This window comes from Chaetodon trifascialis, chromosome 5 (genome assembly GCF_039877785.1).
Source record: "Chaetodon trifascialis isolate fChaTrf1 chromosome 5, fChaTrf1.hap1, whole genome shotgun sequence".
NCBI classification, from domain to species: Eukaryota; Metazoa; Chordata; class Actinopteri; order Chaetodontiformes; family Chaetodontidae; genus Chaetodon; species Chaetodon trifascialis.
Window position 1 is genome coordinate 23,626,331 of NC_092060.1, and position 15,416 is coordinate 23,641,746.

Genomic DNA, 15,416 nt, shown 5'->3' on the forward strand with positions numbered 1-15,416 from the left:
TCTCCCTCTTCTCTGCCGGCTTCCCTCCTGGTAATGTATAGTGGTAATAAACCAAAGAATACTCAGTTCTCTAAGGGAATAAAGTGCAAAATCAAAAATGAGAGAGAGCTGATTTTAACACAAGCTGATAACTTTTCTAGCTACATCTTTGAAATCTTTACCTGCTGACTTTGCTGATCATCACTGGCTGCTGCAGCATTTGTTTGCAGAGTGGATTATTAAAAAAAGAAAAAAGAAAAAAGATAACAGACAGTAAAAAATTATGGATTTTACTGTGTTTAAGATGAAAAATTCTATAGGTTTGAATTATAGAAGGCACAAATCTGACTCAAGTGATTTTGGCTGTTGGGAAACAGTCTAATAGATTGTCTGAGTAACGTCTCTTACCTGTACAACAACAGGATTTTTTCCAGATGACATAAAAAAGGAAGACTACAAGAATCAGAATTATAGCCAAAGCAGCAAACAGAATCGGAGTCAGAATCAGAATCAGAATCAGAATCAGAATCAGAATCAGAATCAGAATCATACTTTGTCCAAAATCAAGTCTTTGTCTCAAAGATCTGATCGTTTGTGCTTCCTGAAAAAAATGAACACACATCAGAGAATCAAACTGTAACACCATGACAATACTTAAATATGTATCTGTAGTACATCTGAAACTTTTACTTACGCCCCACTCCGAGCATCAGCAGCGAATAAAACACGATCAGCGTTTTCTGGGTCATCCACTTGAGTCCACAGTTAAATGAAACATTATTAGAAGATGATTCACTTTAATATAACCATATGGAGAGGGAGGGAACTATGTCAGAGCAATCTGATTGGCCTCTCGTTATGTCGGTGTTTCACTGTGCACCGCAGTGGAAATAAACTGAAGCATCTTTCCAACGTGAACACATGAAAGAACAGCAGGCTATTGTTTCATGGTGGGTTTCTATAACTGACTCTGAAGTGAACGCCAAAGAGGAAATTTGATCTTAATCTGACTTTTCAGCTGATACTCACTCATATGATGAAGCTACTTAGGAAACATATAACATCTGAAGTGACATGTTGTTTTAACAACAAAGCTACAGTAAGCTAGTCACACAAGACTGGGAGAGAGAGTGCAGCCAAACTTTCAGTTCCAGCTCTGTGTGCAGGATGCACGTTCATGCCAGGCGTAAACAGGGTCTGAAAGCACTCGGCACACATGGCAAATTAACTATGGTGGACCTTTTTCAGAACTCTGTGGGCGTTTACAAACTGTGCTTGATTGACATGTCCTCACTCTTATGTTGCTTTTGTTGCACCTGTTAGCGAAATACAACATACACCATTATGATGCTTAATTGGACGGTGAGTTTGATGACATCACATAATTCCCAGCATACACCCAACTTCCACTTCACTGTGCCTCACAATGCAAAGCAAGTGCCGGAGTGGTTCCAACAACCAGCTGGGCCAACAACAGGAAGTCTGCCACAATCTTCATATGCTATTCCATCATTTGATCCACTTATGACACCTTTCTGAGGCAATAAATCAACCATGTCGATTTAGAATATGAGCAGTTTTACAAAAATCGCTGACAAATCTCGAAAGTGCTGCAACATTTTCAGAGCTGAGAAGCTCCATAGGCACTTGTGGTGGTATTGAGCTCGGCAGCCAGTCAGTCAGGCTCACAGACCCCACTGACCCCACAGTCACACAGACCGCTGCAGCCAACACAGCAGACCTCAAAGCCAGGCCCTCGCACAAGTTGCAGGAAGTACTCTGCTCCCCTGAAGTTAGTAATACTTTGATTCACATTGCTGATTCCCTCACACCCCATTCCCTGTTCAACTCGCTGCTGCATGCTGTGGCCAACAGAGCACACGGCCCATCAATCTGGACAGTGAATTGTGGACAGTGACATGGCTGGATAGCACTATAGCACTTGAGTCTCGTTGTTAAACATACTGTCAAATTACATTTACAGTTTATCAACTGTACACCAGGTTATTAACTTTGAATCTCGCTAGCATAAAGTTAGCTTTCTGGCTCACAGCCAAAGGGTTCTTTGAGCTGAGTGAACTAGAAATATCTCTCGTTGCCAAGTGGCATCAAAGGTCAGTCAGTGTACTTGCATAGGAAAAAAGACATACAGCTCAAAGAGGACAAAAAAGACAAAATTGTCTTGATTGTTCCAGGTATTATTCATCCTCAGGTGTTCTTATGGAAACTTATTGGTTAACTTTAAAGTTACAGCTTGTGAAAAAAAATCTAAATGAATGGTTTTCATTTGCAAATGACCATAATGTAAGTGGCATAATGCCCTTCAGGGTGTCCCTTCACTGAGACGACACTGTGCATCAGATGGCTCTGTCCTCCCCATCGTCCATCAGTTCCTGATAATGAACACCTCAGCTGACATTATCACTTACTCACACCAGTGTGTTGTGGTTTGTGGCCTTCATCAGGGTCAACATATTGTTGACCACAAGCCAAATCATGTTGGTTTGATGAGTGTGAACAGAGAGAAGCAACAAGTGTAAAATGTCATTTAAGACAGAAGCCCTGAATATACTTTGTGTCCTGCTTTGTGCTTTCACACACAGACACAAACAAACAAGCACTGACAGTCACCACCCACAAACAAGCGATGCATGGAAACTGAAGCACTGCTGCAACCGAGCTTCAGTGTGCGGTGTGAACACAAAGGCGCTTTCTACCTTTGTCATTCTGTCTGTATTAATAAAATCAACATGATATTATTTATTGCTATCACGACAACATACAGGTGCTAATCATTCACTGGTCCAGCCTTTTTGGTGAGAGCAGGAGTTTGAACTGTGATCTTAAAGTCTGCCTGATTATATAAGTCGGACAGTTTTGTTAAAGACACGCTGTGACAGACTGGTAGCCTGTTCAAATGAAAGCTGAATGAATCAATAATCTGACATTAAAGTTTAAAGCAAATATGAAGTAGTATGAGGATTGTATATTTTAAGATTGCAGATGTCTTTGGGTGCATCTTTAAAAACACAAGAATCATTTAAATGAGCACATTAAAAGGAAAGTAATACAACATAAATCATTTCAACTAAAATTAGCCTGCTGAGACCTCATGCAGCTCCTCCCTCACTGCACATCCTGTTGCAGCCCATCATCAGGTCTGTTGTGAGTAAACAGCCTTGATGTTTGGTCAAAGTGTGGAGAAAAGGCCCACCGCAGCCTTTATCTGTCAGTGCAGCTTGTTGCTTGTGGCTTTGCTTGCTCTCACAGCAGAAATGCAGAAGGCCTTTATAAAGTGCTGTGAGATCAGAAAGTCGGAGGAGTTCATTAAATGGAGTCGCTGTCCTCTCACAGAAAACGCTCCCTGTGTGTTTCTGTTAGCTGTGCTTCTGTCTACAGTTGTGGGATGTTGTGGTGTCCAAGGACACAACAGTTCACTGTTTCAATGTGGGAGTTTCTTTATTATCAAAGGAAACAACACATATACACAGACATAAAGTCTAAGGAGTACAACTGTTTTGCATCACATTGATATAAAGATTGGAGCCTTGGGAGGATGTTAACAGCCATAAAACTACATAACAGATTCAATGGAGCCCTTGAAGAAGAGAAAACACAAAAAACTGAACCAAAATAATAGATATAAGATGCACAATGCAAGAGACTGATTACCATTATCATTAATTAGCATTTCCACTTAGATTATCAATCCATCACAAAGCCCTGACATCAGTGTAGATCGTCTCCTCCTTTCTTGGACTTCTTCTACCTGCTTTGCCGGTTTTACTCCTGATAAAGTTTGGTGCAGCATAAACCAAAGAATCTTCATTTCTCTGAGGGAATAAAGTGCAAAATTGAAAATGGGAGAGAGCTGATTTTAACACAAGCTGATAACTTTTTAGCTACATCTTTAAATTATTTACCTGCTGACTTTGCTGATCATCACTGGCTGCTGCAGCATCTGTTTGCAGAGTGACAACAGCTGTATTATTTAAAAAAGATGTGTATAATTATAGACAGGACAAATTTGAATCAAGTCAGTCTCACAGACTGTATGAGTAACGTCTCTTACCTTTACAACAACCACAGGATTTTTTCCTGATGACATAAAGAAGGGAGGCTGTAAGAATTAGACTTATAGCCAAAGCAGCAAACAGCAGACAGACAACTGTGTCGTCTTTCTGTGAATCACAAGTGCTGACAACTGAAACATGAAACAAACAAATAAATGAAGAAATAAATATAGATCATTGACTTGATAAGACTGTGACACCATAACTATTATAAAGAAATATTAAGAACTTACCTTCAACGTCCAGTTTTGTTCCATTTCCAAATAACATCTGTCCACATGTGGCCACAGCACAGTGATAAGTCCCAGCATCAGAGGAGCTGATGTTCTCCTTGAAGAAGTTGTAGACACATTTCTGTGGAGAGCGAGCCTCAGGACTCGTCTCACACTCACCACTGTTTCCATGAGCGTAAATGATACTGGGATGAGATTCATGTGATCCAGCTCTGGACCAGTACACACCGAGTCCTCCTGGACATGTTTTGTTCCCAGAGTCAGAGAGGACTGAACACTGCAGAGACACTGAGTCTCCTGGACGGACCGGATCAGATGGAGGGACTTCAATGACGGCAGTGATATCAGGTTCTGCTCCTGGAAATTAAACATAAGTCCACATGACTCAAATAAATACTGTGTGTATGATACTGTGGTTGAATGCTGCTGCACATTAACATAATAACACTGCTAGCAAATATTATGAATGTGTTTTTGATATATTTACCTTCAACTCTCAGAAACGCTCCTTTCGAAAACGCGATCTTGTAACGCTGTGAATTTGACTTTAAACAGTAGTAAAATGCGGTATCGCTCAGTTTTGTCTCTGTTACACTGAGGATGAATCTTCCAGGCTCTTGTGTGAAAGTAATGTGAGGAATTTCATTCACATCATCATAATCAAAGCTCAGTGCTCTTCCCAAGATTTCAGGCAACTTTCCAGGGACAAGCTTGATCCAGAAAAGGGTTGCAATGTCCCCAGATCTCTGGTGGGTACATGAGAGAGTCACGCTTTGTCCAACACCAACAGTCTTTGTCACAAAGTTCTGATGGTCTGTGCATCCTGAAAGAAACACAGATGAGTGATTAATAACAGACATGTCTGTATATCTCTTCTAGATCACTGTCAGAATACGATGGATACATCTGACCTCTCCACAGATACTTACGTCCCACTCTGAGCATCAGCAGTATATAAAATATTATTGGCATTTTCTGTTCCTTCCACCAGAGAAACTACAGTAACTTCAGAGCGTATCATGAGACCATTTGCCTTAATGTAGGCATATCAAATGGGAGGGTCCAACTTTACAACAATCTGATTGGCCTCCTGTTACGTTGGCGTATCACTGTACTACCACAGTGGAAATTAACCAAAAACTTTCCGACTGTAACACATGAAACACCAACAGCTCACCTTTGTCTTCTCACGGTGGTGTTTGGTTCCCATGGTGGGTTCCTACAACCGACACAGTCGACACAGACGGTCTGTTAGGTGAGACTTTGCAAACAAAAGATCTGTTGACATTATCTTTGTTCTGATTTTAAAAATTAAACTACAATCCATATTGACATGGTTTCAAAAATGGAAATATAATTATTAGTCTGAGACAGGATGCTGGCACTGCATCACACACACATTGACACTAAATATTAGCATTAATCACAACGGGCCTGTTGCAGAATTGCTCAATTGACCTCTTGCTTTTGAAGGTGCTTAATCATTATGTTTATTATTTCTGGTAGTGATTGTACTGCTGCTTTGATTTATGAATGTTATTACTTTTATTATTGGCCTGTTAGACAAGCAGGATGTGTTCACAAGCTCAAGATTCACTGAAGCCTTTAAGGTTTGATGGTGGGTCCACGGTGTAAAGAGGACGGAGATGGAGAATAATCTGATTCTGTAGAAGGGGTGAACTATAAATTGCAGACTTCTTGGCTTGTTGGCAGTGGTCGGCAAGTTAATCAACAATCACTCTCTGGATGGACTGGGCCTCTGAGCAAGTTTTAAGAACGTATTTTCTGAATTCATTCATATTCTGCGGGTTGCATGGAAGCTTTGGCCCGCAGTCGACCAGCTGACAATGACAGATGTACAGTTTGTCATGTATTTAAAAATAAATAAAAACCATGTGTGTACCATCAATTGAAATTGGAATTTTGTCCATTTGATTTGTTCACATTTAAACAAGTCTAAGAGATGTTAACGACTCTGTGAGGTTGCATTTAGGCACAATATTGACTTAAGCTAAATGCTAATGTTGGCTTGCTAATATGCTGTTTAAAGCTGGTATACTGTTTACCATGTTTACCATCTCATTGCAGTTTAGCATGTTAGCATGTTAACAATTGTCAAATTAGCATTTAAGATACATTTCATCTGAGGCTGATGGGGATGTCATCACCAGGTTTTTGGTCATAAAATATTGGAGAAATTTATTTATTTATTTTAAATCTGCTGATGCTGTTAGATGAAAAGTCAGGAGCATCAACAGTTATTCCAATTCATGCTGAGGGGGACATGAAATGGTTATTGAGACTTTCCACTCAAAATCACATGCCAACCTGCTGGTGGCACTACACAGAAGTCCGTAGATCACCATGCTAATTAGGATTCATCCTCTGGTCATGGCAATACATCTAATAATTGCTGTTGCCATTGCGAGAGCCATTCTACGCTAGCACGGTTAAAAGTTAACCAGAGAAGAAACTATCATTGCAAATGCCCCTCATAACAAATGATAATCTGCCCACTCTGCCTGTCAGTCATCTGAAGTGAAACACATGAGTAGACAAACTTCCATTTACTGTGCAGTACGTGCTTCATTGCTATTTAGCTGGCAGAGGCATATCCCAACACAACCACATGCATTAGGTGAGAGGCAGTAACAGCAGCATTCTACCAGAAGGCTGTAACAGACATTCACTTTTGGAGTTTTATTGATCTTAACTGGAGCTTTTTACTTGCTTTAAGGTAACTGCAGTAACATAAAGACATGCTTGTCCAACATATGATGAATCCCTTCACAATAATAGGGAACAAGAAAACCTGACGATCTAATGCAATGTACTCCAACACCAGAGACTATAACAACAAAAGATTACCATACAGTTAAAACAACAATCCCACACACATGCACACACAGTTAAATATAAAGGAGGGTGGACGAAGAGGAGGTAAGAACTGTAAATCTTGTTCAAAATAAAAGCTCTGTGGTAAGTACCTGCTTTGTGCTTTCAAGTTGTGCACACGGTCTCTTCACTGACAAACAAATGATGCATGGAAAGTTAGACAATGTTGTGGTTGGGCTATCAAAATAAGGCGTGAACTCAGTGGGGTCTTTTCTTCCTGTCTCGCTGTAAGTATTAGTGTCAGGAACGCGGGCTTGATCGCTGCTGTTTTACATTCTCTACAAGGCGAGTGGTGTGACACCATTACTGTTCCGATTTAACACGACAACACCTCAGAGGAGCAGCTCGAGCGTGCAGAGGGAGGACATACGCCTGCTCAGTCATGCCATGTCACCAGCGCTTTTCATTGCGCTTCTCTGCGGTTTGGTTGCTTCTCATTGGTAGTTGCTGAAAAAGGAGGGAGTGGTCTACATTCACTGGTCCCACCCACATCTTTGTGGTAAAAGCTCATGTTTGAACTGTTAGAAAAAAGCTTTGGTAGCCTTAAGATCTGCTTTACGCAGAGTCATTTTTCTCTCAGACGCAAGCCAGCCCTGTTCTTCTCTTGAAGTTAGCCACAGTAGCAATGAGCTCATTTCAGTTATGATATTAAGAATAAGAACTTTAACACAAACCAAATGTTTTGAGCTAACTTCCCTAATAGCCTATACAGCACAGAGGAATTTACCCTCTGCTGGAGATTTGCTTCAATCTAGACACACTCAGCCAGTAACAGGCAAATCCAAATTTTACCATTTAGATGTTAAAGTAAGAAAGCTGTTGTTGTGGCTCTGAATCCAGACTCCAGACCAGTTTGTGTGAAAATCATGTTGTCTTTCTGCTTGCACCGGTTTCCTCCTCCAGTCCAAAAGCAGTCAAGTCAAGCCGAAACGCTCAATGACCTGAGGTGTCAGCGTGACCTTGAGCTGATCTCTGTCTGAACTTGCCCACTTTTCAATTATCAACCTTTTAAAGCATGTATGTAATTTTAAATGGTGAATAATTAAAAGTTCAACTGAAACGAGCTTTCTGATGCCTCTTGTAGCTCTTCTGTCCTTGCACCTTTACTCTGACTGCACATCCTGTTGAAGCGCAGTCAGCTCTGCTCTGAGCAAACATCTTTGATGGTTGGTCAAAGGGCGGAGAGATGGCCCACCGCAGCCTCTGTCAGTCAGTGTAGCGGTTGAATGTGGTTTTGCTACAGACATGCACAGGGCTTTTACAGAGTTATGTGAGACCAGAAAGATGGGGGAGTTTATTAATTTGACCAGTTGTCCCATGACATTTTTCACAGGGTATATTTTCTTGTTAGTACATTTCTCTTCAGAAAGATTAATTATGTCCACAAAACAAAATGCTCCCCATGTGTTTGAGAAACATGCTTCTGCCTACAGGTGTGAAAGTTTTGGTGGGCAGAGACACAGCAGTGTCTACTCCTCTCTCTCTCTCTCTCACATACACACACACACACACACACACACACACACACACACACACACACACACACACACACACACACACACACACACACGCACATCAAATACAACAAGAAATGTGCACGCAGTGTGTCTGTGATAGCCCTGTGAATTTGATGAGGTTGGACACTTGATACATAATATTTGTTGTCATATTGAAATATTGGAGGGATTAAAGTGATTCTGGCGAGTGATAATAAATCTGGAGAAAAAACATTTGTTTGACACAATAACAGATCGTGTCAGCTGTTTGGACAGTGTGCACAGTGTGCTTTATTAATTGACACAGTTTGACATCATTTAGTCACGTATCATATTCCCAAATAGTATGCGTGGTCACAAAACAACAACAACCAGGAAACAACAACAAAAACCAAAACCAGATACTGATTCTGATACAGGCCTCTGATCCAAAATCAGTGTTCTTTCTCTCTAACTCTCTAACAGACCTGTTAGCTCACTAATCCAACCAAAAAGCCTTGACAACAGCGGAGATCCTCGCTTTCTCTGCTGCTTTTGGATCCTTTAATGCACCACTGTCATCTGTAATCATGGTGAAGATGACTGAGGAATAAACCCACATGTCTCCATCTCTCTGAGAAAATACATGAAGTGACAAAGTTAAAAAAAGCTGTCGCAGCTGTTTTAATAAGGTTAATCTGACAGTCAAATTCCTCACCTGTCGACTTTTCTGACCACCGCTGTATTTTTGCATGGCGACAGCAGCTGTATGATAAAACAGAAAACATATAGATTACAATAAATAATGATGGAGCAGCTTTGATTTCATCATGAGGAGAACTGTGAGTAACTTCTATTACCGTTGGAACAGTCAGACTTTATGCCGTAAATGAGGAGCGCTATGACAATCAGGCTTACAGCCAAGACAGCAAACAGCAGAAAAATAACTGCAACTGAACAGATACAGGGTTCTGAAACAAGATAAAAAGGAAACAATAACGAAAGATGTCAAAGACTAAAAGAAAATGATCTTTCATGTCACCTCCTGGTTAGATGAATTTAGATGTAAAACAAAAAAAGTGCTTATAGTTGATCTTAATAAGCTTGGTTTGAATGTATAATCTGACATTTAGAGTCAAAATTCAGATTTTCTAATAGAACAATGAAGCACTTACCTTCAACATCCAGTTTTGTTCCATTTCCAAATATTATCTGTCCACATGTGTCCACAGCACAGTAATAAGTCCCAGCATCAGAGGAGCTGATGTTCTCCTTGAAGAAGTTGTAGACACATTTCTGTGGAGAGCGATCCTCAGGACTTGTCTTACACTCATCACCACTGTTTCCATGAGCGTAAATGACACTGGGATGAGATTCATGTGATCCGGCTCTGAACCAGTACACACCGAGTCCTCCTGGACATGTTTTGCTCTCAGAGTCATAGAGGACTGAACACTGCAGAGACACTGAGTCTCCTGGACAGACTGGATCAGATAGAGGGGCTTCAATGACGGCAGTGATATCAGGTTCTGCTCCTGGAAATTGAAAACACAAATATTTACCCACTTTCATGACAAAAATTAACGTTAAACATAAGTCCACATGACACAGATGGATACTGTGTGTATGATACTGTGGTTGAATGCTGCTGCACATTAACATAATAACACGCTAGCAAATATTATGAATGTGTTTTTGATATATTTACCTTCAACTCTCAGAAACGCTCCTTTCAAAAATGCGATATTGTAAAGCTGTGACTTTAAACAGTAGTAAAATGCGGTATCGCTCAGTTTTGTCTCTGTTACACTGAGGATGAATCTTTCAGGCTCTTGTGTGAAAGTAATGTGAGGAATTTCATTCACATTATCAAAATCAAAGCTCAGTGCTCTTCCCAAGATTTCAGGCAACTTTCCAGGGACAAGCTTGATCCAGAAAAGGGTTTCAATGCTCCGAGATCTCTGGTGGGTACATGAGAGAGTCACGCTTTGTCCAACACCAACAGTCTTTGTCACAAAGTTCTGATGGTCTGTGCATCCTGAAAGAAACACAGATGAGTGATTAATAACAGACACGTCTGTATAACTCTTCTAGATCACTGTCAGAATACGATGGATACATCTGACCTCTCCACAGATACTTACGTCCCACTCTGAGCATCAGCAGTATATAAAATATTATTGGCATTTTCTGTTCCTTCCACCAGAGAAACTACAGTAACTTCAGAGCGTATCATGAGACGATTTGCCTTAATGTAGGCATATCAAATGGGAGGGTCCAACTTTACAACAATCTGATTGGCCTCCTGTTACGTTGGCGTATCACTGTACTACCACAATGGAAATTAACCAAAAACTTTCCGACTGTAACACATGAAACACCAACAGCTCACCTTTGTCTTCTCACGGTGGTGTTTGGTTCCCATGGTGGGTTCCTACAGTCGACACAGACGGTCTGTTAGGTGAGACTTTGCAAACAAAAGATCTGTTGACATTATCTTTGTTCTGATTTTAAAAATTAAACTACAATCCATATTGACATGGTTTCAAAAATGGAAATATAATTATTAGTCTGAGACAGGATGCTGGCACTGCATCACACACACATTGACACTGAATATTAGCATTAATCACAACGGGCCTGTTGCAGAATTGCTCAATTGACCTCTTGCTTTTGAAGGTGCTTAATCATTATGTTTATTATTTCTGGTAGTGATTGTACTGCTGCTTTGATTTATGAATGTTATTACTTTTATTATTGGCCTGTTAGACAAGCAGGATGTGTTCACAAGCTCAAGATTCACTGAAGCCTTTAAGGTTTGATGGTGGGTCCACGGTGTAAAGAGGACGGAGATGGAGAATAATCTGATTCTGTAGAAGGGGTGAACTATAAATTGCAGACTTCTTGGCTTGTTGGCAGTGGTCGGCAAGTTAATCAACAATCCCTCTCTGGATGGACTGGGCCTCTGAGCAAGTTTTAAGAACGTATTTTCTGAATTCATTCATATTCTGCGGGTTGCATGGAAGCTTTGGCCCGCAGTCGACCAGCGGACAATGACAGATGTACAGTTTGTCATGTATTTAAAAATAAATAAAAACCATGTGTGTACCATCAATTGAAATTGGAATTTTGTCCATTTGATTCGTTCACATTTAAACAAGTCTAAGAGATGTTAACGACTCTGTGAGGTTGCATTTAGGCACAATATTGACTTAAGCTAAATGCTAATGTTGGCTTGCTAATATGCTGTTTAAAGCTGGTATACTGTTTACCATGTTTACCATCTCATTGCAGTTTAGCATGTTAGCATGTTAACAATTGTCAAATTAGCATTTAAGATACATTTCATCTGAGGCTGATGGGGATGTCATCACCAGGTTTTTGGTCATAAAATATTGGAGAAATTTATTTATTTATTTTAAATCTGCTGATGCTGTTAGATGAAAAGTCAGGAGCATCAACAGTTATTCCAATTCATGCTGAGGGGGACATGAAATGGTTATTGAGACTTTCCACTCAAAATCACATGCCAACCTGCTGGTGGCACTACAGAGAAGTCCGTAGATCACCATGCTAATTAGGATTCATCCTCTGGTCATGGCAATACATCTAATAGTTGCTGTTGCCGTTGCGAAAGCCATTCTACGCTAGCACGGCTAAAAGTTAACCAGAGAAGTCACGACAACTTACAGGTGCTAATCATTCACTGGTCCAGCCTTTTTGGTGAGAGCAGGAGTTTGAACTGTGATCTTAAAGTCTGCCTGATTATATAAGTTGGACAGTTTTGTTAAAGACACGCTGTGACAGACTGGTAGCCTGTTCAAACGAAAGCTGAATGAATCAATAATCTTACATTAAAGTTTCAAGCAAATATGAAGTAGTATGAGGATTGTATATTTTAAGATCGCAGATGTCTTCCGGTACATCTTTAAAAACATAAGAATCATTTAAATGAGCACATTAAAAGGAAAGTAATACAACATAAATCATTTCAACTTCAACTAAAATTAGCCTGCTGAGACCTCATGTAGCTCCTCCCTCACTGCACATCCTGTTGAAGCCCATCATCAGGTCTGTTGTGAGTAAACAGCCTTGATGTTTGGTCAAAGTGTGGAGAAAAGGCCCACTGCAGCCTTTATCTGTCAGTGTAGCTTGTTGCTTGTGGCTTTGCTTGCTCTCACAGCAGAAATGCAGAAGGCCTTTATAAAGTGCTGTGAGATCTGAAAGATGGAGGAGTTCATTAAATGGAGTCGCTGTCCTCTCACAGAAAACGCTCCCTGTGTGTTTCTGTTAGCTGTGCTTCTGTCTACAGTTGTGGGATGTTGTGGTGTCCAAGGACACAACAGTTCACTGTTTCAATGTGGGAGTTTCTTTATTATCAAAGGAAACAACACATATACACAGACATAAATTCTGAGGAGTGCAATTGTTTTTCATCACATTGATAAAAAGATTGGAGCCTTGGGAGGACGTTAACAGCCTTAAAACTATATAACAGATTCAATGGAGCCCTTGAAGAAGAGAAAACACAAAAAAATTAAACAAAATGTATTAGATATATGATGCACAATGCAAGAGACTGATTACCATTATCATTAATTAGCATATCCACTGTTTAGATCATTAATCCATCACAAAGCCCTGACATCAGTGTAGATCATCTCCTCCTTTCTTGGATTTCTTCTCCCTGCTTTGCCGGTTTTACTCCTGATAAAGTTTGGTGCAGCATAAACCAAAGAATCCTCATTTCTCTGAGGGAATAAAGTGCAAAATTGAAAATGAGAGAAAGCTGATTTTAACACAAGCTGATAACTTTTCTAGCTACAGTACATCTTTGAATTCTTTACCTGCTGACTTTGCTGATCATCACTGGCTCCTGCAGCATCTGTTTGCAGAGTGACAACAGCTGTATTATTTAAAAAAGATGTGTATAATTATAGACAGGACAATCCTGAATCAAGTCAGTCTAATAGACTGTATGAGTAACGTCTCTTACCTTTACAACAATCACAGGATTTTTTCCTGATGACATAAAGAAGGGAGGCTACAAGAATCAGATTTATAGCCAAAGCAGCAAACAGCAGACAGACAACTGTGTCGTCTTTCTGTGAATCACAAGTGCTGACAACTGAAACATGAAACAAACAAATAAATGAAGAAATAATTATAGATCGCTGACTTGATAAGATTGTGATACTATAACCATTATAAAGAAATATTAAGCACTTACCTTCAACATCCAGTTTTGTTCCATTTCCAAATAACATCTGTCCACATGTGGCCACAGCACAGTGATAAGTCCCAGCATCAGAGGAGCTGATGTTCTCCTTGAAGAAGTTGTAGACACATTTCTGTGGAGAGCGAGCCTCAGGACTCGTCTCACACTCATCACCACTGTTTCCATGAGTGTAAATGACACTGGGATGAGATTCATGTGATCCAGCTCTGAACCAGTACACACCGAGTCCTCCTGGACATGTTTTGCTCTCAGAGTCATAGAGGACTGAACACTGCAGAGACACTGAGTCTCCTGGACGGACTGGATCAGATAGAGGGGCTTGAACGACCGCAGTGATATCAGGTTCTGCTCCTGGAAATTGAAAACACAAATATTTACCCACTTTCATGACAAAAAAAAAAAAAAAAATAGAATAGACAAGATGTTTAAGTGTAATCTATAATCGACTGACACATTAACGTTAAACGTACGTCCACATGACACAGATGGATACTGTGGTTGAATGCTGCTGCACATTAACATAATAACACGCTAGCAAATATTATGAATGTGTTTTTGATATATTTACCTTCAACTCTCAGAAACGCTCCTTTCAAAAACGCGATCTTGTAACGCTGTGAATTTGACTTTAAACAGTAGTAAAATGCGGTATCGCTCAGCTTCGTCTCTGTTATACTGAGGATGAATCTTTCAGGCTCTCGTGTGAAAGTAATGTGAGGAATTTCATTCACATTATCATAATCAAAGCTCAGTGCTCTTCCCAAGATTTCAGGCAACTTTCCAGGGACAAGCTTGATCCAGAAACGGGTTTCAATGTCCCCAGATCTCTGGTGGGTACATGAGAGAGTCACGCTTTGTCCAACACCAACAGTCTTTGTCACAAAGTTCTGATGGTCTGTGCATCCTGAAAGAAACACAGATGAGTGATTAATAACAGACACATCTGTATAACTCTTCTAGATCACTGTCAGAATACGATGGATACATCTGACCTCTCCACAGATACTTACGTCCCACTCTGAGCATCAGCAGTATATAAAATATTATTGGCATTTTCTGTTCCTTCCACCAGAGAAACTACAGTAACTTCAGAGCGTATCATGAGACCATTTGCCTTAATGTAGGCATATCAAATGGGAGGGTCCAACTTTACAACAATCTGATTGGCCTCCTGTTACGTTGGCGTATCACTGTACTACCACAGTGGAAATTAACCAAAAACTTTCCGACTGTAACACATGAAACACCAACAGCTCACCTTTGTCTTCTCACGGTGGTGTTTGGTTCCCATGGTGGGTTCCTACAACCGACACAGTCGACACAGACGGTCTGTTAGGTGAGACTTTGCAAACAAAAGATCTGTTGACATTATCTTTGTTCTGATTTTAAAAATTAAACTACAATCCATATTGACATGGTTTCAAAAATGGAAATATAATTATTAGTCTGAGACAGGATGCTGGCACTGCGTCACACACACATTGACACTGAATATTAGCATTAATCACAACGGGCCTGTTGC

At 40.2% G+C, this 15,416-nt stretch overlaps 3 protein-coding genes across 3 annotated transcripts; all 3 read right to left on the reverse strand.

The window, feature by feature from the left end:
* Positions 1–3,692: 3,692 nt before the first annotated feature.
* On the reverse strand, positions 3,693–5,257 carry LOC139330981 (signal-regulatory protein beta-2-like). The gene is made up of 6 exons (XM_070962213.1): positions 5,215–5,257; positions 4,773–5,108; positions 4,282–4,642; positions 4,052–4,176; positions 3,903–3,961; positions 3,693–3,812 (listed from the first exon to the last, which is right to left on the reverse strand). Exons 1-6 carry the CDS (start codon positions 5,255–5,257, stop codon positions 3,693–3,695), a joined length of 1,044 nt encoding a protein of 347 aa, XP_070818314.1.
* Positions 5,258–9,154: 3,897 nt separating this feature from the next.
* LOC139330982 (signal-regulatory protein beta-2-like) lies at positions 9,155–10,879 on the reverse strand. Its single transcript, XM_070962215.1, has 6 exons — positions 10,800–10,879; positions 10,364–10,693; positions 9,831–10,190; positions 9,516–9,626; positions 9,374–9,420; positions 9,155–9,289 (listed from the first exon to the last, which is right to left on the reverse strand). Exons 1-6 carry the CDS (start codon positions 10,840–10,842, stop codon positions 9,155–9,157), a joined length of 1,026 nt encoding a protein of 341 aa, XP_070818316.1. The 5' UTR covers positions 10,843–10,879.
* Positions 10,880–13,286: 2,407 nt separating this feature from the next.
* Positions 13,287–14,947, reverse strand: LOC139330983 (signal-regulatory protein beta-2-like). Its single transcript, XM_070962216.1, has 6 exons — positions 14,905–14,947; positions 14,463–14,798; positions 13,882–14,245; positions 13,652–13,776; positions 13,503–13,561; positions 13,287–13,406 (listed from the first exon to the last, which is right to left on the reverse strand). Exons 1-6 carry the CDS (start codon positions 14,945–14,947, stop codon positions 13,287–13,289), a joined length of 1,047 nt encoding a protein of 348 aa, XP_070818317.1.
* Between the last annotated feature and the right edge of the window lie 469 nt (positions 14,948–15,416).

Excerpts from the sequence above, each read along its gene's own strand:
- LOC139330981 (XM_070962213.1), bottom strand. The coding sequence starts at position 5,257 with ATGCCAATAATATTTTATATACTGCTGATGCTCAGAGTGGGAC. Across the intron at positions 4,643-4,772 it reads AGCGTTTCTGAGAGTTGAAG|GAGCAGAACCTGATATCACT; the intron begins GTAAATATATCA and ends TTTAATTTCCAG. Across the intron at positions 3,962-4,051 it reads ATCCTGTGGTTGTTGTAAAG|CTGTTGTCACTCTGCAAACA; the intron begins GTAAGAGACGTT and ends TAAATAATACAG.
- LOC139330983 (XM_070962216.1), bottom strand. The coding sequence starts at position 14,947 with ATGCCAATAATATTTTATATACTGCTGATGCTCAGAGTGGGAC. Across the intron at positions 13,777-13,881 it reads AAACTGGATGTTGAAGGTAA|CACTTGTGATTCACAGAAAG; the intron begins GTGCTTAATATT and ends TTCAGTTGTCAG. Across the intron at positions 13,562-13,651 it reads ATCCTGTGATTGTTGTAAAG|CTGTTGTCACTCTGCAAACA; the intron begins GTAAGAGACGTT and ends TAAATAATACAG.
- LOC139330982 (XM_070962215.1), bottom strand. The coding sequence starts at position 10,842 with ATGCCAATAATATTTTATATACTGCTGATGCTCAGAGTGGGAC. Across the intron at positions 10,694-10,799 it reads GCTGATGCTCAGAGTGGGAC|GATGCACAGACCATCAGAAC; the intron begins GTAAGTATCTGT and ends TGTTTCTTTCAG. Across the intron at positions 9,627-9,830 it reads AACAAAACTGGATGTTGAAG|AACCCTGTATCTGTTCAGTT; the intron begins GTAAGTGCTTCA and ends ATCTTGTTTCAG.